The 23502-nt window shown below is 44.9% G+C and overlaps 1 protein-coding gene across 7 annotated transcripts in view; it reads right to left on the bottom strand.

Annotated features, from left to right (window-relative positions):
- PDE8A (phosphodiesterase 8A) overlaps positions 1 to 23502 on the bottom strand; it is a 178739-nt gene that overhangs the window by 20264 nt on the left and 134973 nt on the right. For all 7 annotated transcript variants that reach the window (XR_014519198.1, XR_014519199.1, XR_014519200.1 and 4 more), the window contains 11 exons: positions 22455 to 22511; positions 21639 to 21696; positions 19620 to 19708; positions 17759 to 17837; positions 16705 to 16842; positions 11431 to 11519; positions 10681 to 10732; positions 10339 to 10381; positions 6480 to 6557; positions 5118 to 5188; positions 3673 to 3837 (listed from right to left, as the gene is read on the bottom strand). Coding sequence is in view for 4 of the 7 variants with exons in the window: in XM_083475683.1 (XP_083331809.1) it covers positions 3673 to 3837; positions 5118 to 5188; positions 6480 to 6557; positions 10339 to 10381; positions 10681 to 10732; positions 11431 to 11519; positions 16705 to 16842; positions 17759 to 17837; positions 19620 to 19708; positions 21639 to 21696; positions 22455 to 22511 (919 nt within the window). In the remaining 3 variants the exon portion in view is untranslated. The remainder of the gene's footprint in view (positions 1 to 3672; positions 3838 to 5117; positions 5189 to 6479; positions 6558 to 10338; positions 10382 to 10680; positions 10733 to 11430; positions 11520 to 16704; positions 16843 to 17758; positions 17838 to 19619; positions 19709 to 21638; positions 21697 to 22454; positions 22512 to 23502) is intronic.

Genomic DNA, 23502 nt, shown 5'->3' with positions numbered 1-23502 from the left:
TATTTAAGAAAGAGTTGAAAACAGCAAATGGGGGGGAATTATTATATATAAATTTACTGTTCCAGATGCACATGGGGAAGAAAGTTCTTGGAGTACTAGGTTATATTCCATCTTAGCCCTACTCAGAGTAGATCCAATGAAATAAGTAGACATGACCTCAATTTTAATGGAGCTATTTTGTGTAAACCTTGGGATTGAAACCCATGGAGTGGAGCAGTCATTCTGGCTGAATTGGCCATATTTCACTGGTCCTAAAAGAGGTATGCTCATCATCAGTTGATTTATGGGTACAATATAAGATGCTGGGGAGGGAGGAATTCGATATAGCTGGCATTTAAAGCTGAATTTATGAGATCTGCACTTTCTGAAACAATATGAGAGCCGAACCACAGCCATCTTTCGAAATTCAGACTTAATCCAGATTTTGCAAGGGAGTTCTCCAACCACACAATGTTTAGAAAAATGCATGTATTAGGGGAAAGTGTGCGTAAAAAATGAATGTATTAGTGAAAAAGACATACAAAAATGCTTTACATTAGGAGAAATTGCTTGCAAAGACGCAGACATTAGTCAAAACTGCATACAAGAATGTGTCCATTAGGAGAAATTTGTGCTAAAATGCTGAAGGCATGAGGATCTTTTTTTTCAAAAAGCGGCTGCGGAATGTAGAGAACTAAATTGAAGACAGGGAAAAATGAGGAACCAAGAGAACCCAAATGGTCAGATCCTTCCATCCCTAATGTTGAATTTAAGCTTTAAAGCTGCAAACGGACTTAGCCATGCTTAGGTAAAGGTAAAGGACCCAAGGATGGTTAAGTCCAGTCAAAGGCGATTATGGGGTTGCAGCACTCATCTCGCTTTCAGGCCGAGGGAGCCGGTGTTCGTCCACAGACAGCTTTCTGTGTCATGTGGCCAGAAGGGCTAAACCACTTCTGGTGAAACGGAACACTGTGACGGAAACTAGAGTGCACGGAAATGCCGTTTTACCTTCCCGCCGCAGTGGTACCTATTATCTACTTGCACTGGTGTACTTTCGAACTGCTAGGTTGGCAGGAGCTGGGACAGAGCAATGGGAGTTCACCCCATCACGGGGATTCGAACCACCGACCTTCTGATCAGCAAGCCCAAGAGGCTCAGTGGTTCAGACCACAGCGCTGCCATGCTTACTGAAACAACGCCTTCTCCCCAGAGTCACACTGTGGCTCAAGGAGCCCGTCCCTTGTGTGAAATTCCTGACAGTGGGACTGGGCAAGGGATGAGGCAGCCTAGAAACTAGCATTGTGGTTTGAACCCCACCAGGTGAGTTGCTTCTGCACTCCAGGCCCACTGAAATCACTGGGGCTTATATGCCTCGTGACTAACACAAGCCCCATCGATTTCAAAGGGACCTTAACGACATGTGCACCCAACCTTCAGACTTCAAGCTGAGTGCAAAGGTAATACACTCAAGCTGCAGGAAGCTGCAGCTGGTCTGTCTGCATCTGGCTTCTATTTTAAGAACAATAAATCAATTAGTCTGGAGCTTTGTGACTTAAGAGGGGACAGCTGCCTGGCTCTTAACAGCTGCTTGACACTTCCTCCAAAAGCACATGACTGCAAAACAAAGCTCTTGTGCACCTTCCAGAATCAACAAGGGGGGTAGACTTGATCCACCACCATGAAAAACAGTTTCTTGAGCACTTTGTTATCCATTAACACGCTTAACATGAATGCACTCCTCATTCACTGAAAGCCAGTCCTCTCTCTTATGAAGCCCTTGTTTCACTAGAGAAGCCTGCGAAATTCAATCTTAGCGCATTCTGGTGTGAGCTGACGTAATTCTTTGTGCACACCCCAACCACCCCAAGACTAACAGTGCAGGTTGGAACCAAAGCTGCAAACCCAGCCCCACTTACTTGGGAGAAAGCCCCACTGAATTCAGTAGGTTTTACCTCTGAGGAGACATGCTTGACATTGTTACCCACCGGCTTTCACACTTCCTTAATCTTTGGACACAGTCCTCAGCTCAAATAACGTATCAAAACACATTTCAAAATGCATTTTTCCAGAGAAAATTCATCAAGAAATGTGTATTTTATGAGAAGATGTGTTCAAAAACAAATCTTCAAACACAACTTTACATGCATGTGTTTTAAAAAAATATATATATATATATATATATATATATATATATATATATATATATATATATATTTGCTTTCGTAGATTTTCACGGGTACAGGAATGCAGGTTTTGGTGTCTTCGGGTGTCTTCCCGTGTAAGAGTTGGGGTGTCTAGGCGACGTTTCGACGAGGTCTCACTCGTCATCTTCAGGCTGGTGCTTTCGGCTTCTTGTTCCAGTAACAAGAAGCCGAAAGCACCAGCCTGAAGATGACGAGTGAGACCTCGTCGAAACGTCGCCTAGACACCCCAACTCTTACACGGGAAGACACCCGAAGACACCAAAACCTGCATATATATATATATATATATATATATATATATATATATATATATAAATATCATGGATTAATGCAGAAACAGGACCCCACCAACTTACGTGTGAACACATTTGAAAAGAACCCATGCTAAAAAAAAATTATTCATTCGCTGTGGGTTAAACCACAGAGCCTAGGACTTGCTGATCAGAAGGTCGGCGGTTCGAATCCCCGCCACGGGGTGAGCTCCCTTTGCTCGGTCCCTGCTCCTGCCAACCTAGCAGTTTGAAAGCAAGTCAAAGTACAAGTAGATAAATAGGTACTGCTCTGGCGGGAAGGTAAACGGCATTTCCGTGCGCTGCTCTGGTTTGCCAGAAGCGGCTTAGTCATGCTGGCCACATGACCCGGAAGCTGTACGCCGGCTCCCTCGGCCAATAAAGTGAGATGAGCGCCACAACCCCAGAGTCGGCCACAACTGGACCTAATGATCAGGGGTCCCTTTACCCTTTACTAACAACCAAACAATAAAGGATACATCTGCTTTAAAACCTGAAACCCCATTTCACACCAGCTTAACTGTCATTACCTCCCCCAGAGAATCCTGGATACTGTAGTTTTGTGAGGTTGCTGGGTAATCTCCCCTAACCACCACCTGCCAAGCCACCCACCTCCCCAAGGTTTCCTTGTGAGAAAGCCATGACAGTTAACCTGGTTAGGCTCTTCAGGATTGTTGGGCCTCACTGTCATGTGTTTTTTATCTGCCACGAATTTTATCTGTCATGGCTGTCTTAGTTGAAGAAGTTCCAAAGGATTTCTGAGGCACCCCAGGGTTTCCCATAATATAGTGGTGCCTCGCAAGACGAAAAGAATCCGTTCTGTGATTCTCTTCGTCTAGCGGTTTTTTCGTCTTGCGAAAGCCCATTGACGGATTAGCGGATTAGCGCTATTAGCAGCTTTTAGCGTCTTATCTGCTGATCGGATCAGCTGATAAGCGGCTTAGCGGCTTAGAAAAAGGGGGGGAGGGGAAAAAACCAGCAGAAACTCGCAAGACATTGTCGTCTTGCGAAGCAAACCCATAGGAAATTCGTTTTGCGAAGCACCTCCAAAACGGAAAACTCTTTCGTCTAGCGGGTTTTCCGTCTTGCGGGGCACCACTGTATAGTGTTTTTTTTTTAAAATAAAAAAATACCATATGCCACTACACTGGCTCACTTAAGGTTCAGACAACATTAATCAAGAAGCAGATTCTACTTACTGTCATCAAACCTCCAACAAGGTCACTCGTATGTGGGTCTTCATCTTTCGTCCCAAGTTGTGGAGAATACAATTCAGTGGTCCTCAAGATCTCAAGAACCCGATCTAAGGCTTCAGCAACCGGCATGGGACTACTTTCTTGTGCAGCATTGATAATATTTATTACCTAGGTTGAAGGAAAGATTTCAACAAGCAATTCAAGAAGTCAGATTTGACTGTCAAAAGCACAGGAACATAGGAAGCTGTGTTAGAGTCAGAGACGATTGGTCATCTAGCTCTATATTGGCTATAGTGACCTCATTCAGACGTAATGCTAAACTATGGTTTAGACAAGTATCCCTTCCCCCCAAAATGGAACCCTCTAGATGTTTTGGACTACAACTCCCATCAGCCCCAGTCAATATGGCCAATGGGCAGGGTTTATGAGAGCGGTAGTCCAAAATATATTGAGGTCATCACATTGGCGCATGCTGGTTTAGTTATTTGAATCAATCTCAGTGTTTTCTGCTCTCCTCTGATTCACCCACAAGATCAGAAGCTTTCCCTTCCATTTTTAAATAACAGCAGTTTAGCGTTATGCCAAAACTCAAAGTGTGTTTCATCTTAATGATTGTTTGTCGTAACTTTGAACTTCTGAGTTCTTACTAACTTGTGGTAACAAAAAATATAACTGCAAAAGTAGTTCATTTTGCACTTGTAATAGAAGACACGACTGTGTGGCTCATGTAGGCTTGCTCTTGTCTGTAGCAAAAAAAACCCATGTGTCCTGGTCCTGGTCTTGGAGCTGGAGGAGAAGGAGGGGGAGTTCCAAGGCCATCCTTTGAATATCTGGATGAGGTGCTTGGCTCTGAGGTTGGTGCTGATTATCAGGGTGCACTGAAGGCTGGCAGTGGCCCACTGAAGACCACGTTCAGGGTCTCCTAACACTAAGTATGCCCACAGCCCCCTTCCCCAGAGTCTAAGGAACAGTGTGTCTCCTACATTATGGCGCTGGTCCAATGGTGCAGGCAGCACACCAAGCTAGAGAGTAAAGGAGAAATGTCCACTTTCAGGCCAAAGGGTTGCCCTGAGCCTGCAGTTCTCCAACCAGGAGGACAGAGCATAAGACAGACGTTTTGGAGACAGAGGCTCAAAAGGCCTTAGTTCGCCTCCAGCCCTCAGAGCACGTTGCTCATTTGGAGCTGTCCTTGGTCCTGCAACTACAGGCCTGTCTTCCTCCATCATGCTACATGGGTTCATTGTCTGGACCAGGACAGGACACCATGGTTTCCTATTACTTCTGTGTAGCCTTTGGTTGCACATAGCAGAACATTTTCCCCATGTAAACCCATGCTAATATGTGGGGGGCCTGTGTAGGAGCATGGTAGTTTTGTAAGGGGGAAAGGCAAATTCCTAGGGGAAAATGAAGCCACTGGATCTCAATAAACTCAAACGGTAGTGTCTCACCTTGGTAATGGGTGCTTCAATAGTCATGGAATGTATTCTGGCCATAGAGGAATGCCTTCTCTGTGAACTGCCTATGCAGAATAAAGTGGAATAAAATTAGTGGACAATGTTAACCTATCACAAGCTTCTTCTTCTTTGAACCAGAAGGTCTCCAAAGCAGCTTACATGCAATAGAAACAATATTAACATATTATTAACATTTAGCATCAAAGGCACATAAAGTACATAACTCACGCACACATCCAGCAACCTACAGCATAAAAGCTTGTATGTTTTACTGCCTTCCTCAAAGAGGCTGCATTGAGATGTCATGATAACCCAATTTTTCCATTTTCTTCAACACATATATATTATTATTTTTTCAAAATTAGACGATCATGTTTCACATGAACTAAACAAATGAGGTTAGAGGGGGGAAATGAGAGAACTTGAAGCTCACAAACAGAATATTTGTTTTGGGTATAAAGGTGCCAAATTTATAAAGCAATTACAAATATTTTAAATATCTGAAGGGTCATATTCTGCCCACACCCTTCTCTCTTCACAGGCACATTTAAGGGGAATGTGGGAGAGGGCCGTCTCAGTGGCTCCTCCCAGACTTCGGAACTCCCTTCTCCGAGAGGCCAGACTGGCTCCCTCCTTGCTGTCCTTCCACCAGCAGGCGGAAGACTGTTTTATTCTGGCAGGCTTTGGGGGAACTGACTGCTTTTAAGGAAAGGGCTCTTTTCTGTATTTCCCCCTTCTGCATGTTAACAGATATGGTCTTATGTTGTTTCCATTCCATAAACAGTTTAATCCCTTTTTAATATTTTTATAAGTTTTTTTTAAGCTAAGGCTCTTTTCTCTGTATTTGCTTTAATTTTTCTGAGCTGTCATGAATCCTGGTTCTGGGGTGGTTTGAGCGTGGTGCTGGTAACGGTAAGGTTCAATCCCTGTATGGGAAAGCTGCGTATTCCTGTATTGCAGGGGGTTGGACTAGATGACCCTTGGGATCCCTTCCAACTCAACAATTCTATGATATAGTGGGATATAAACAAATAAAATAATATTAATACCAATAATGACAAATTGGGCCTGCAATAAAAGTTTGCATTCGGTTCCACTTGCTCCATTCCATTTTGTGCCCCCTCTGTTGTATTTCTTCCTGCAAGCAGCCAGTAAGGAGACTGAATTGGGCTGTTCTTGGGGTTTTTCTTACCCGAAAGATCCCCTCCCCAGATGTTACTGTACTTCTGCAAATCTTGGGGTTCTCTCAAGCTTGTTGAGACTCCTCTTTTCTATGGGGGGTGGTTCAGTTTTGGCTACATAAGCAATGGCACGATCCCCCCGCACATTGGAAACAGATGGACTCATGTAACATACCATCACTGCCCCGAGAAGTGGTTGATCTGACATCTAAAGAGCCTTTCCGCCTGTCTTTGTGCCTGCAGCTCTGGATATCTGTAGAGGCAAGAAATTGCAGCTGTGAAAAAGGACGTCCCCATTTAGGAAGGTGAGAGAGCCTTCTCAGATGATGATGATGATGATGATGATGATGATAATAAAATTATTTATACCCCACCCATCTGGCAGGGTTTCCCCAGCCACTCTGGGCGGCTTCCAACAGAATATTAAAAATACATCAAAACAGCAGTCATTTAAAACTTCCCTAAACAGGGCTGCCTTCAGATGTCTTCCAAAAGTCAGATAGTTGTTTATTTCTTTGACATTTGACGGGAGGGTGTTCCACAGGGCGGGTGCCACTACCGAGAATGCCCTCTGCCTGGTTCCCTGTAACTTTGCTTCTTGCAGTGAGTGAACCACCAGAATGCCCTAGGCGCTGGACCTCAGTGTCCGGGCTGAATGATGGGGATGGAGACGCTCCTTCAGGTACACTGGGCTGACACCGTTTAGGGCTTTAAAGGTCAGCACCAACACTTTGAATTGTGCTCGGAAACGTACTGCTCTCAAGTGCTGGAACTCCTTGCCAAGGAAGAACTGCCTAGCCCCTACTTCAAACCGTATTCTGGGATGCCTCAATGTTACTCCCAACAACAGTTAACGATAAATCAATAAATCCAATTGGTGACAGTCAGCTGAACTTTGACAGGGAGCAAAATCTGCTGTTTTGTTCTACCTCAACGCTATAGCAAGTTGTGCCTTGTGGATTCCCAAACACCTGTGACCGCTGCAGAGGAACCCACGTAAACATGTCCTTGGGAGATTTCCATCCCAGCCACGACAACACTCAAGACTCCGTCCTTGACACATTTAAATCTAGATTTAGGAAGCTGTATCAGCTACTGTTCCCAAGGAGTAGGAAATGAAACTGGAATCTCCTTCTCCTACAAGCCCACTAAATAGTCAAGGTTGCCTTGATTCCTTGTTCGCTTTGAAACACAGCTGCCTGGTGCAGATAGTTGGCCTGTTATTTAGTCTCCTTCCCAGAGAACTGTTTCATTGCTCTGCAAATATTATGGGTTGCCTAGTGTGGTGTACTCTGTGCTTGAGCCTGCCTAGCAGAGATGCTCAGTGCCCCCTTCACATGCAAAATGCTAACCTCTGGGGAAGGACTCGCACTTCAGTGGCATATCATCTGCTTTGCTTGCAGACAGTCCCAGGTTCAATCCCTGCCATCTCCAAGCATTGCAAGGGGCTGGACTAGATGACTCTCAGGGTCCCTTCCAACTCTACAATTGTGTGATTCTAAGTAGGGCTTAGAAGTCTTTTAGAAGACATCTGAAGGCAGTCCTGTTTAGGGAAGCTTTTAATGTTTAATAGATTGTTGTATTTTAATATTCTGTTGGAAGCAGCCCAGAGTGGCTGGGGAAACCCAGCCAGATGGGCAGGGTATAAATAATTTATTATTATTATTATTATTATTATTATTATTATTATTATTATTGGGCTAGGAGAGGCCCGAGACCCTGGAGACCCACCAAGCGTCAGTGTTGACAAAACTGTGTTAGACTGACCAATGCTCTGGCTCTGTTTAAGGCAGCTCCCTGTGTTTCTATCTTCCTATGAAAGGTGCAGGCGCACAGTTACTGGGGAATGGGACCTCGCCTGCGATTCTGCCAAGAGGATCAGCAGTGGCACATGTTACTCCACCTCTAGAAACCCACAGGTTGGTTTCGTGGCCTGCATTGGAGAAGTGGGGAACAGTTCACACATAGACGCGATCGGGACACAGGCTTGCCTGCATGGAGGCTTTTTCACTATAGATGGCTACCTGAAAGACCACTTCCTTCCCTACATACCACCCCTCGGGTGTTAAGATCAGTGGAGGGGGCTGGCATGGTTGTTCCTCCACCCTCAGAAGCTCAGTGTGGTGGTGGCATTCTCTGAGGCAGATCCTAATAATAATAATAATAATAATAATAATAATAATAATAATAATAATAATAATAATTTATTATTATTTATACCCCGCCCATCTGGCTGGGTTTCCCCAGCCACTCTGGGCGGCTTCCAAAAGAATATTAAAATACTATGATACAACAAACATTAAAAGCTTCCCTAAACAGGGCTGCCTTCAGATGTCTTCTAAAAGTCTGGTAGTTGTTGTTCTCTTTGACATCTGGTGGGAGGGCGTTCCACAGGGCGGGCGCCACTACCGAGAAGGCCCTCTGCCTGGTTCCCTGTAGCTTTGCTTCTCACAATGAGGGAACCTCCAGAAGGCCCTTGGTGCTGGACCTCAGAGTCCGGGCAGAACGATGGGGGTGGAGACGCTCCTTCAGGTATACTGGACCGAGGCCGTTTAGGGCTTTAAAGGTCAGCACCAACACTTTGAATTGTGCTCGGAAACGTACTGGGAACTCCCTCCTCACGGAGGTGGGGCTGTCACCTTCATCAACCTCATCATAATTAATAGTAATAATACAGTATTGGTCCGAATATAAGCCACACTTTCCCCCCAATGCCAACAGTGAAAAGCTCAAGTGTGGCTTATATTTGCGACCTTACGGTATGTGGCCAGGGGCGCGTGGCAAACCGTAGTCCCCTGTCCTCTCCCCCTAGGCTGAGAAGAGAGAGAGTGAGGAAGGGGAAAGGCCATTGGCAACGCAGCACGCCCCCCCCCCCAAGTATACAGCCAGGAGCAGCAAGGAATGGAGCGGCTCATATTCAGGTATTTTTTTTCTCCCTCCCCCCCCCCAATTTTAAAGGTGCTGCTTATATTCAGGTGCAGCTTATATTCGGGCCAATGCAGTAATAGTAATAATATACAGGTTTCAGTAAGTGCTGAACACACCTCTTTTCACACAAGGTGTTTATTTTTAGGACCCACCTTATTCCTATTATTTCAAGTTATAATAATAATATAATTTATTATTTTTCCCCAGCCACTCTGGGCGGTTCCCAACAGAATATTAAAAACACGATAAAACATCAAACATTAAAAACTTCGCTAAACAGGGCTGCCTTCAGATGTCTTCTAAAAGTCAGATAGTTGTTTATTTCCTTGACATCTGGTGAGAGGGCGTTCCACGGGGCGGGCGCCACTCCCGAAAAGGCCCTCTGCATGGTTCCCTGCAACCTCGCTTCTTGCAGGGAGGGAACTGCCGGAAGGCCCTTGGAGCTGGACCTCTGAGTTGTTTTAAACCGTTTTTATATTTTGTTTTGATGTTGGAACATGCCCTGGGGCCTTGAGGTGAGATTAGGTAAATAACAACAACCACAATCATATCGTAGCACATGGCCTTCTAGAGTAGGGGTAGAGCACCTCAGGCCTGGGAGCCAAATGTGGCCCCCAGAAGCCCCTATATGGCCCTTGGGAATCTCCCCAGGCCACGCCTCTCACCTCCACACCCGACTCAGCTGCTTTTGTCCTCCGACTTTTGCTCAGTTGAAGTGTAGGCAACTGTACACATCTGGGTCACATCTGTTGCTACATCTGCACTGCCCCCCAACCCCAGCAGTGGGCTGATAGGGGAAAGACGGATCACTCTGGTCCGACGTCTGAACTGAGCACTTACGGGATTTTTTGAAATTAGGTCTATTTGACCTATGTTGGTGTCCTTACCAGAGCTGTGCAAATATCTTAGGAGTTTTAGATCAGACAGTGTATTTTCCTTCTGTTTTTAATCATTCCTCTTACCCACCCCAAGTAAACGCATATCTAAAATGTGTTTTGGGTTATGCCTGTTTATTATGAAGAAATGTCTTGGTGGATGGCAATAGGCTGAGCTGTTGTTATTAAAATGCAAGAGATTTTCTCAAAACAAAACTTGCAGTGCCGTACCTGTCTGGGACTCAGCTTGGACACGTTCACAGACCCTTTCAGCCTGCAAGTAAAAAAAAAAGGGGGGGAAGAGAAATTAGCCAGAACAATAGGATCAACCTTTGGTGCAGGGGTTAGGAACCTCGAGCCTCTGGGCCAAATCTGGCCTGCCAAGGGTTCCCAGTTGGCTCATGGCTGCAGTTCAATCCTGCGAAGCAGACCCCTGCACCTGTCAAAAAGTTGGCCTGCAGGGATGTAGGAAGATAAAGAACTGGCCCACAGAGGGCCGAAACATTTCCTCGCCCTTCCTATCACGCATCCCCTCCCCGCTTCTAGTTAAGCTGGAATACCTGTTCTGCTTACCTTACTGTTGTCATTGCATGGTCTACTAAGTGACACATAGTGTCTAATTTTTCTGTAAAAGAAAGACAAGCAACGGGACAAGTTATATATTTTGGCTTCTTAGATTTCGATTCTCTTAAGATCTGATTATTTATTTATTTTTAAAAATACATTTTAGCCTAAAATGTCTATCCTAGTTTGGTGGGTTGCAGCAGAGGTGGCCAGCCTGTGTTAAGCCAGATGTTGTTGGCCTCCAACTCCTATTAGCCCCAGCTGGAGTGGTCAAGGGTCAGGGATGATGGGAGGCGGAGTCTATGAAGCACCTGAAGAATTCCAGGTGAGCCACCCCAGGTTAAAGGAACACTGCAGGAGCAGGAGCCTTGGGGAAGGATCATAGCTCAGTAGCAAAGTATTTGCCTTGGCTACACAAGGTCCCAGGTTCAAGTCCTGGTTTTTCCAAGTAGGGATGGGAAAAGACTGAGACCCTGGAGAGTCGCTGCCCATCCAAGTAGACAAAACTGAGCCAGATGGACCAGTGGTCTGACTCTGCTTTTTGCATTGGGAGGTAGACGAGAAACCTGACCAGAGGAAGTCTCATTCTATTGTCTTAGTCTTCACCATGAGGACTACAAACTTTATTTTAAAAAATGGCTAAAGTCCTCAGGATTCCTGATCATGCACTTCATAGCAAGCCATTCCCCACAATTATGAGTAGTTCGTTTTAAGACGACAACGACAATATCAATATTCAGTTTTGATTTCGAGGCTTACCCTCCCTGTCCAATGACAGGTATGATCTTCACATTTTGTTGTATACTCTCTCCATTTTTCTTCTTAGTGTAGTAGGTTCCTTGCCATTCCTGCAGATGGGAATCAAGGTCAAGTAAAGAGGACATTCGACTTAGGAGCTCACGGACAAATCCCCCCAGCTTTCTCTCTCTTTCTCATTAAAACTATTTTCACATAAGACTTCAGATTTGTGCCTTTAGGCCCCATCTGCACAATACATTTAAAGCAGCTTCATACCACTTTAAAAGAATCTGGGAAGCTGTAGGCTGTTAGAGGTGTTGAGAGATGTTAGTATAGCCCTGTTCCCCTCATGGAGCTATGATTCCAAGTTCCCTGAGAAGGGGGTTTGATTGTTTATCAACTCAACATCCTTATCAAACCACAGTTCCCATGATTTTTGGGGGGAGGCCATGACTGTTTAAAGTGGTATGATACTGTTTTAAATGTACAGGGCACATGGGGCCTTTGGTTATTATTTTTAATGCCTCTAAAAGGCAACTGTGCCTCCACGCCCAGACACTGATGTCCAGCTCCAAGAGCCTTCTGGTGGTTCCCTCACTGTGAGAAGCGAGGTTACAGGGAACCAGGCAGAGGGCCTTCTCGGTGGTGGCGCCCTCCGTGTAGAACGCCCTCCCATCAGATGTCAAACAGATAAACAGCTATGTGATTTTTAAAAGACATCAGGGAAGTTTTTAGAGTCTGATGTTGGGTTCTGCTTTTGCTATTTCTTTGCTGGGAGCTACCCAGAGTGCCTGGGGCAACCCAGTCAAGATGGGCGGGAAGCAAATCAACCAACAAATAACTAGCTCCACAGTGAGCCGCTCTTATGGGATGGGATAATCTGTAATTTTCGGTTCCTCTCCGTTTTCCATTCTGAAGTTCAGTTCCCCACATGTCCATTCCAGTTTGTCAGGAGATCAAGGGCTCTGAAGCAAGAGAGGAAGGAAGGTTTTTCTTGCCATAAAGGTAAAGGGACCCCTGACCATTAGGTCCAGTTGTGGCCGACTCTGGGGTTGCAGCGCTCATCTCGCTTTATTGGCCGATGGAGCCGGCATACAGCTTCCGGGTCATGTGGCCAGCATGACTAAGCCGCTTCTGGCAAACCAGATCAGCGCATGGAAATGCCGTTTACCTTCCCGCTGGAGCGGTACCTATTTATCTACTTGCACACTGACATGCTTTCGAACTGCTAGGGTGGCAGGAGCAGGGACTGAGCAACGGGAGCTCACCCTGTCGCGGGGATTCGAACCGCCGACCTTCTGATCGGCAAGTCCTAGGCTCTGTTGTTTAACCCACAGCGCCACCCTTTTCTTGCCTTAGAAGTGCTGATATCAGACAAACCCACAGAGGCCTCCAGCCTGAGGATGTGGAACTGCCTTCCTTAGACTCGGAGGACTCCATTGCTGAAGGCCCACCCTGCAAGTCCAGTGGCTCCCCAAGGCTAGTAATTCAGCTGATGTGACTTCTTGTGTACTGGGCTCTGTCTCTTTTCCTTGCTGAAGCAACGTCAGTTATGTGTTGCTCTTCTAACACATCTTGAGCCCTGAACCCAGTCTGAGCTCTGCTGTACCTTGAATCTGCCGCAACCTTGCACTGAAGCCAGCCTGAATCTCTTATTGCCTCACCTCACAAAGAGACTTATTTTGTCTGAGACCCAGTCTGAGCCTCACAGTATGATGGGTGGCAGTGGATGAGGAAAGGGTTAGGGTTAGGGTTGTCTCCCTGCCTCTCCTAGCTAGTCCTTTCTTTAAAAAGAAAAGGAAGACTGCTAAAACACTAAGCGGCACGCTTAATTTGGCCCCAAGTCTGAATCGTGGCCCCACAATAAAAAGGTCCACATATATTTAAAGAAAGCTTGAGCTCCTCATTTTATGACCAAGGAGAGAGGTCGCTACCATGACCTGATCTGAGCATGTCAAACAGCCATGCTCACCGATTTAGCGCGCAGATTTGCCAATTTCACCCCAGATAATCGCGTCTGAGCTTCGTGACAGGAGGCACAGGCAAAGCAGCTGCTGGTGGAAGGATTCCATGGGCAACCCGCCACATCAAAAAAGGCATTTATCATGAGTGCCACAATCCTACTAAGCCTTCATTGACCTCTTTTGAGGGTTCTGGCCCCTTTATGTCCATCGAAGGGTCAGGGAGTATGGGTGCTGTAGTCCCAACAAATATTTGGAGGGCCACAGTTGTGAATGTTCTTTTGCACCAGGCCAAGCCTCCCTCGTCCTTCGTCCGGGCCTTTTAAACTCAGCTTTTAGGCCTGCTTTAGCTTTCATAAGTTTTATTCTCTGCTTCCTCTACTCGGTTGGAGTTTTATTTCTCTCTCTGCTTGGTGTTTACCTGTGACAGGGCCTTTTCAGTGGCAGTTCCCCATTTGTGGAACTGGTGATGTCTGCCTGCCTCCCAGGATAAGTTTAAAAATACAGTCAAACCTCAGTTCCCGAACAGCTCTGTTTTGGAACGTTTCGACTCCTGAACGCCAAAAACCCGCAAGTAAATGTTTCAGTTTTCGAAAGTTTTTTGGAAGTTGAATGTCCAACGCGGCTTCCGCTTGAGTGCAGGAAGCTCTTGCAACTGATCAGAAGCTACACCTCAGTTGTTGAACGTTTTGGAAGCCGAACAGGCTTCTGGAACAGATTACGTTCGACAACTGAGGTTTGACTGTATTCTTGCTTTATATGGGCATTTGATACCTGAAAAACATTGTTCCTGGCATTTCTGAGATCACTTTTTAGAATGTTTAAAACTGTTTTTATTTTTAAAAACCCTCTATTGTTGATGTATTTGCCACTCTGCATCCTGGGAACTGTTAGGATATCTCCTTCTCCCCTCACAGAGCTACAGTTCCCAGGGTTCCCTGGGAAGACGGATTGATTCTGAAAGCACTCTGGAAATGTTGCTTTGTGAGGAGAAAACAGATGACCTGACAATTCTCAGCACCCTGAACGAACAACAGCTCCCAGGATTCTATGGGGTGGCAGCCAGGACTGTTTAAAGTGGTTTGCTACTGCTTTAAAGGTATAACGCAGATGGGGCCTAATGTAAGCTGAACAAACAAACAAACAAACAAACAAATGAAGTTGCTTTAAGATCATGCTGCATTTTTTCCTTGTTGTAAAATTAGTTATTTTAACCAGAAAAGATAAATGTCACCGGTATTAAATTTACGGCATGTAATGCCTTAAAGGAAAACATTATGAAAATGGTATATAGGTGGTACATGACCCCAGTTAAGCTGGCAAAAATTTATCATTTCCCCGACAACAAGTGTTGGAAATGTAAAGAGACTGAAGGTACTTTCTATCACCTTTGGTGGACGTGCCCGAAGATTAAGGCTTTCTGGGAAATGATTTATAATGAAATGAAAAAGGTACTTAAATGTACATTCCCTAAAAAACCAGAGGCCTTTCTCTTGGGCATTGTCGGCCAATTGGTGTCAAAAAAGGACAGAACTTTCTTTATGTATGCTACAACAGCAGCAAGAATACTTATCGCAAAATATTGGAAGACACAAGATCTACCCACTCTGGAAGAATGGCAGATGAAAGTGATGGACTACATGACATTGGCTGAGATGACAAGCAGAATCCGTGATCAGGGAAAAGAGACGGCGGAAGAAGAATGGAGAAAATTTAAAAGTTACCTTAAGGACTATTATAAACTTGATGAATGTTAGAATGTTGAGGTTTTCAGGAAGAAAGGGATACAGTGTTAAGAGATAAGACTACAGAAAAGATTAAAATGACAGAGGTTGGAAAAGTATATTTAGAAGTTGCTAAAAAATACTTTGGTCATTGGGATGCAGAAAGGGGGGGTATGGGGGAGTCCCGGAAAAGAAGTTTATGAAAAAATGCTATGAAATTATACGTGTTTGTATGTCTTTTTATGTGTTTGTTTGTGTTTAAAAAATCTGTAAAACCAATAAAAAATTTTATAAAAAAAGAAAAAAGAAAAGATAAATGTTCTTGTTTCTGGAGGCGGTGTATTAACAATGTAAACAAATAAAAAGAGTTGTAATCAAATGCAATTTCAGTTGGTGCAAAAAACACCTGCCATTTTAGCTCCCCCCCCCCCACTTGACATATTTGAAAGTCCTCCTGGGAACGCTGTGGCACACGTTCACGGCCAGATGCAAACGGCAACCACAGCGTTTCCTTTCCAGATTGGGCTTTTGATGCAGGCACAGCATGACTCATTTCTTTCTTCCTTCCACTCCTGCATGCATTAATGTCCGTAGGGCCTCTGATTCACTGCAGCATCTTCATCGAATGCAGCGTCAACGGCTTGGGACTTCTGAACGTGGCACCCACTGCCGCCCATTCATCTCACCTGACTCACACAGGGCAGCATGTAAGCTGTGACGTACGCATGTCTTTGAAGCGGCAACCCATCTGCCAGCCTTTCGTGCCCACACAGCAACGGCTTATCTCCCTCCTCCGTGGCTACTTAAACTTTGTTTGGTGTCCTAGGAGGGGCAAGGCTGTCTCTAAGGGAACGTGCCACATACCTATCGTTTCAGAGGATGAATGCTCTGTTCGCATGTTGGAAGGCGCAGGAGAGGCCGGCGCAATCATTTGCACTTGGTTGAACCTGTTGAGTTGTCCAGGGCGAAATCTACACCGTGCATTTACAGCAACAGTATACCACTTCAGTGTACCTGAAGGAGCGTCTCCACCCCCATCGTCCAGCCCGGACACTGAGGTCCAGCTCCAAGGGCCTTCTGGCAGTTCCCTCCCTGCGAGAAGTGAAGTTACAGGGAACCAGGCAAAGAAGGGCCTTCTTGGTAGTGGCGCCTGCCCTCTGGAACGCCCTCCCATTAGATATCAAGGAAATAAGCAACTATCCTACTTTTAAAAGACATCTGAAGGCAGCCATGTTTAGGGAAGTTTTTAATGTTTAATGCTGTATTGGGTTTTTAATATTCGATTGGGAGCCGCCCAGAGTGGCTGGGGAAACCCAGCCAGATGGGCGAGGTATAAATAATAAAGTATTATTATTATTATTATTATTATTACTTCAACAGGCATGTATGCTCATCCTGTCTTATTTATTTATTGCATTTGCATGCAATGCAGATCAGTTTCCGTGGGGCCGATGCATTTTATGTTCACAGCAGCCTTGTCAAATAAATGGGGCTGAGAGATCGTGACTTCCCAAAGGCCTCAGAGTTAGCTCCGTGACTGAGCAGCCCAGTCCTAAAACACCACCCCGTGAGGTTCGCCGCTCAGGTGCCAAACCAAGGCATGCGCTTACCTTTTCTATCTTGATGCAAGAATTAATAGTGTCAAGGAAATCAGCTTTTTTTTCATTTGTAGGCACTTCTGTTAGTTCCTTTCCTATTAATTCGCCTTTCTGATAGCCCATCACGGTTTCAAACGCAGGGTTTACGTACTGCAAGATTTAAATAAAGCACTCCAGTCAAACCAAAAGGAAAGGCATGGTCGTCAGCCGGCAGATTTTAAATTCTGCTGTGCATTTCTAAAGCAGTACTTCCTCTATACAAGGAGGGGCCATATCAACCCAGCCTACTGCATCTGGTGTCATATGCAATGTCAGGTCTACAGGGTGGGTACAGGCATGGCTTCAAAGGAACAATAAAAAAAACCTAAGGCAGGTCCATTAACTTAAATAGGTCTGATTAGCACTGGATACCAACAGCTGTTCAGTAGGTCTGCAACTTACGCACATTTAACTTGTGCACATTCAGTTTTATAACAAATTAAAAATAGGTGGAAATGGCATTGACAATCCCACCCACCACTGAACCCAATGGGTTTTGACTATACAGTGGTACCTCGCAAGACGAATGCCTCGCAAGACAAAAAAGTCACTAGACGAAAGGGTTTTTGGTTTTTTGAGTTGCTTCGCAAGACGATTTTCCCTATGGGCTTGCTTCGCAAGACGGAAACGTCTTGCAAGTTTGTTTCCTTTTTCTTAACACCATTAATACAGTTGCGACTTGACTTCGAGGAGCAACTCATAGAACGTGGCGTGGTAGCCTTTTTTGAGGTTTTTAAAGACTTTGGTGATTTTTGAAGCTTTTCCAAAACTTTCCCAACACCGTGCTTCGCAAGATGAAAAAAATCGCAAGACGACAAAACTCGCGGAATGAATTAATTTCGTCTTGCGAGGCACCACTGTACACTATTTTGGCTTTAGGCTCAGTCTCCAAAATGTAGCCCCCGCATAAATGGTGAGTTTACTGTATTTACAATACAATAACATGGCTATAACACCATGAACTGGAACTGAGTCACACAAGGCCTTGGAACAGCATTTGACACTCGTAAAAGTACCCAGAACAAACCTGTATTACATGGTCTTCACTTGTAATCTCAATGGCTTCTTGACTTTTCTCTAACGCTGTAAAGATTGAATTACAAGCCCTGCAAAGGAAAGAAAGGAGTGGACTCATTAGATTCGAATTTCACGGCTTGCAATTTTGAGGGCTATAAATGACCCAAAAACCCACCACCACCTCAGAGCAATACATTCAAGAGAGACTGTTCTGCTTTGAAGAACAGTAGTAGGAAGTTAGACGGGCCACTTGGCTTTTTGCCAAGCCCAGCAAACAGAGAAAGTTGGCCTGTATAGAGGCTAACTTATTTACACAAAAAGAGAGTGTGTGTCATCAGTAAACTCACTGCATTTCAAACTACCAGAGAGCAGGTCTTTGTCCCCAGGGGCTTACACTTTAAAATGTAACATCTGAGAGACAACAGGAAAAAAGAGAAGGAAACAGAGAGAGGGTAAAAGCCTGGTGAGAACATTTATTCATTTATTTATTTCAGCTCTACCATCCGTTCCCAAACTTTGCCCCTCACTGACCACTTGGAAACTGCTGAGGGTCTCGGCAGACCACGTCGTGATCTTTTCCGCCTGCTGTAACATCCGTAACATGCTGTGCCAGCTGCTGTAAATTCCTAACTGAATCAAGATGGAACTTCTTCATTCTAGGCTCCCACTAACTTCGCTACGAATCCTGTCCTCCCAAGTGTCTTCTCCCCAACATCACTTCTGATCCATCCCGCTCACCTTCCGAATGGACCTCAAGGTTCTAAGACGGCAGGGCAGCAGATGCTGTGGCCGCTCGTGACATACCGTATTTTTCGCCCTATAAGACACACTTTTCCCCTCCTAAAAAGAGGGAGCCGGCGTTTGTCCACAGACAGCTTTCCAGGTCATGTGGCCAGCAGGACTAAACCGCTTCTGGCGCAACGGGACACCGTGACGGAAATCAGAGCACACAGATGCTAGACCACGTGGGTCACTGGCTGGACCCAAAAGCCTCTTCTTTCTTAGGGAAATGATCTCTTCTTACCAACAGGTTAGCTTCCACACACAGAGGGTTTTTTATTTTCGTTTTAATTATTGAATTTATATACAGCCCTATACAGTAGTATCTCTGGATGCAAATGGAATCCGTTCCGGACCCCGTTTGCATCCTGAAGCGAACACAACCCGTGTCTGCACGGCTTGCGATTCGCCGCTTCCACGCATGACGTCATTTTGAGCGTCTGCGCATGCGCCGAAACCCGGAAGTAACATGTTCCGTTACCTCCGGGTCGCCGCGGAGCGTAAACTGAAAACGCTCAACCCGAAGCTACTTCAGCCCGAGGTTTGACTGTACCTGGAGGTCTCCGGGAGGTTCACAGAACAAAATCAAAATATAAAACCACAGAATATATAATCCAAATAAAAACAACAACCCAAATTAACAAAAGGCTTGGTTAAAAAGGAACGTTTCTGCCTGGCACCTAAAGGTGTATAATGAAGGCACCTGGTGAACTTCCCTGGGGAGAGAATTCCACAGACGGGGGGCCACTGCAGAGAAGGCCCCGTTCTCGTGTTGCCACCCTTTGCACCTCTCAAGGAGGAGGCACATGAAGAAGGGCCTCAGAAGATGATCTCAGGGTCTGGGTAGGTTCATATGGAAATAGGCAGTCCGTGAGGTATTGTGGTCCAGAACCATTTAAGCCTTTATAGGTCAAAACCAGCACTTTGAATTGGGCCCGGAAACTAATTGGTAGCCAGTGCAGTCTAGGATTGGTTTCATATGCTCAAACCATCTTGCTCCGGTTCTCGTGCCAAGAAGGATGGCAACATCTGGAATGACACAGTATGCTACACCACTGTATGCTAATGATGTTTAACTTAGGTAAAATTACCTTAGTTTGAATTGTGCCCGCACTTCTCCAAATTCCAGCTGAATGAGTTCGTTGTAACAGGCCATGATGTTGGGATTTTCTACATATCTCTGTTTAAAAAGAAAAAAGTGCAATATCTGCATGGATTATCTCTAAATAGAGATGTGATTTAGGTAGCAAATTACTTGCAAATAGCAAATTATTTCCTGAGGAAAGACATTCTGCACCCCACAGCTGCCCAGATGTCTGCTCAACTATGAACAGGTTACTGACAAGGGCAGATATACAACACTTACTGGATATGGGATAGAATGTCATTGGGCGCATGCGCACACTTGTCATGCTTGTTAATATATTTAGTGGTGTATCAGTCAATGCTGGCAGCAGTTACCTAACAAGGCAAACACGTCTACAGAAAAATAAGTCCCATTGAGACTTCCACTTAGGTTCAATGAGCCTATATAGCAGCTGGGGATAGAGAAATCTGCCAATTTTGGTTCCCCAAATTTCTCATTTTTCCAGTCTTAAATTCAGGTCTCCACATTTATGCAGAAATTTGTGCTTTGGGGGGGAAATTATCCCAATTAAAATCCAGAAGCATTTTAGTACAGATTTCTCCTAATAAACCTATTTTTGTTTGCAGCTCTGACTAACAGACACGCTTTTGCAAAGCAACCCCCTCCAATATATTGCATTTTTGTATGCACCTTTTATGCATGCTGGCAGGAGCTCTGAGAGGAAGAACTACTTTTATGGGGAGGGGAATATACTGCAACATTTTGCCGCATGCCCTACTTGTTATTTACTTGGCATATAGGATGGCATGCAAAAAGTTGTCAGCATTCATTTGCTCCAGGTGTCAGCAAACTTTTTCAGCAAGGGGCCAGTCCACTGTCCCTCAGACCTTGGGGGGGGGGGCTGGATATATTTTGAAAAATAAAAATAAAAAATGAACGAATTCCAATGCCCCACAAATAACCCAGAGATGCATTTTAAATAAAAGCACACATTCTACTCATGTAAAAACACGCTGATTCCCGGACTGTCCACGGGCTGGATTGAGAAGGCGATTGGGCCGGATCCAGACGGTCTGGGAATCAGTGTGTTTTTACATGAATAGAATGTGTGCTTTTATTTAAAATGCATCTCTGGGTTATTTGTGGGGCACAGGAATTCATTATCCCCCCCCCCAAAAAAAATATAGCCCGGACCCTGCTGGAAAAGGTTTGCTGACCCCTGTTTATTGCCTCACCTCACACTGAGACTTCCTTTGTCCTAGACTAAGGTTACCAGATTTTTTTCGATGAATATGGGGACATTTTTCAACTTCAGTCGGAATGTGCTATCCAGGCATGAGAAGGACTTTCTTATCCCAGCGGACATCTAGGGTGGCTTTTATTGTTTTACTCTCTGCATGGTTACCACTTCGAAAGGCTAATGATAAAGCAGTATATAAGTGCCCTCAATAAGTGTGTGTGTGTGTGTGTGTGTGTGTACACACACACACCGTACTTTTCCGTGTATAAGACAAGGATTTTTTTACTGTAAAATAATGTTTAAAAAGGTGTCTTATACACGGACAGTGCGTTGTGGGAGACAGGTCATTGGTTGCAGGCTCGAGCAGGAGCTTGTCATCGGTGATTTTGTTGGTGATTGGTGGCTGTGTGAAGCGCTTGATTGGATTGGCTTCTGCATTGGGTGGGTGGGTGATTGGTCGCCGCGGCAATTGTTGCTTTGGGACGGCTGTCGCTTCTGCGACGCAAGCGATAGTCAGCATTTGTCAGTCTGGTGATTTTATGACACACACCCCCACCGTAAAAAAGGTCAACAACTCTGGGCCCCCTCCCCCCATTTTCTTACATTTGAGTCCCCAAAATTAGGGGGAGTGTTATATACGGAAAAGTATGGTTTGTCCCCAAAGTAGGAGCAAACAGGTATCTATATTCCTGGGCATTCACAAAATGAATTGAGAGTATCAGTATTCAGAGGTCAACTAAATATAGATGGGCTACAAATATCAACTTCAAACGCCATACTTACCCTCGTGAAGCCAGCAGAAATGAAGGGTAATATTGAGGATTCTTCACGATCTGCATGCCTTAAAAGGAGAGGAAGAATGGACAGATGTCAGACATTTATTTTCCTCCCAGCTAAAAATGTTAGCATCTGCAGTCTGCTGTCAAAAGACACTTTGCAAATAAGGTGCATGGGATGTCTGTCACGGCCGTACTCCAGCAAAGGTCACATAGGCATAACTCCTACTGGATTCCATGGGAACTTCATGTTTTTTAAATCTACATATATATCTAAAAATGCGCAACCTGCTTCCCTTCTGCAAGTCTGAAAGAACATTATTACAACCATAGCTGTAAAAAAACACATGCTACAAACAGTAAGTGTGATTAGGGTTGTAGGCCACGCTGGTTTTCAGAACTATAGGCTTACAACAGGGGTCTGCAACCTTTAAGACAAAAAGAGCCACTTGGACCCATTTCCGAAGAAAAAACAACAACTGGGAGCCGCAAAACCATTGCGACATTTAAAACAAATATGTCTCCGGAGCCACGATCTGACAGCGGGCGGGAAGGTGACGTCGGGACGGTGCATGACTAACGCACGCACCGCCCCCATGCGACATCACAGCCAGTACAGCGCCCGCCACAGTGGAGTGTCGGGGCGCACAATGCGCCTCCTCCCCTCGCTAGTATCTGCCCCGGAGCCACAGCAAAGATGTAAAAGGGCCACATGCGGCTCCGGAGCCGCGGGTTGCAGACCCCTGGCTTACAACCACAAACTTTGCATTCAAGTATTATTTTACATGTGAACACAAAAAACATTATGGGAATTCTTATTTACCTCCTCACTACACCAATGATAACAGTGTTTTCGGACGGCTTTCTTGTTCTAATGGACCTTTAAAAACAAGGAGGGAAATCAGAACAATAAATTCCACAATACATATTGAAGTAAGCACGACAGTGTTTATTTTGTTTCCGTTAACAGATGTTTAAATAAAAAAGCCCCCCCAAACTGAATCTTAACTATTGATTGGAAAAGCTTTCCTCAACTTGGTTTCCTCCAGATAACTTGGAAAGCAATTCCAATCAGCCCCAATTAGCACAGCTGTCATAAAAGCCACTAATTCATAATAAAAGGATCAAATATCATCAAAACATAATCACATATTTGAAAATGAAGATTGCTAATTTAAATTTATTTCAACAACAGTTTTAGACAGTTTAACATTAATATACCCAAACAGCATAGGCAGAAAAAAATCATAATATAAAAATACATTATACTAAGTTAAAGGTGAAGGACCCCTGGACAGTTAAGTCCAGTCAAAGGCGACTATGGGGTTACGGCACTCATCTCGCTTTCAGACTGAGGGAGCTGGTGTTTGTCCACAGACAGCTTTCCGGGTCATGTGGCTAGCAGGACTAAACCACTTCTGGTGCAACAGAACACTGTGGCAGAAGCCGGAGCGCATGGAAACAGTGTTTACCTTCCTGCTGGAGCGGTACCTATTCATCTACTTGCACTGGTGTGCTTTCGAACTGCTAAGTTGGCAGGAGCTGGGACAGAGCAACAGGAGCTCACCCTGTCTCCGGGATTCGAACTGCCCAAGATGCTCAGTGGTTTAGACCACAGCACCACCCGTGTCCCTTACTATACTATACTATACTATACTATACTATACTAGTAGTAACACCTCGAACGTAGACCAGTAGCAAATTGGCAACCATTGCAGATCTCTGAAAAGAGGTGTTACTGTATGCTGACAAGTTCTCAGTCTTGTCAGGAATCATGTTGCAGCTTCTGGATCAAGCCCAATGGAAGCCCCACATAGAGTGCATTGCAGTAGTCCAGTCTTGAAGGTTATTAAACTTGGAGCTGAAATGTA

The sequence above is a fragment of the Podarcis liolepis genome, assembly GCF_965112155.1.
Source record: "Podarcis liolepis genome assembly, chromosome: 14".
Lineage (NCBI taxonomy): Eukaryota > Metazoa > Chordata > Lepidosauria > Squamata > Lacertidae > Podarcis > Podarcis liolepis.
The sequence above is the reverse complement of the archived record's forward strand: the minus strand, read 5'-3'. Positions and strand labels throughout refer to the sequence as shown.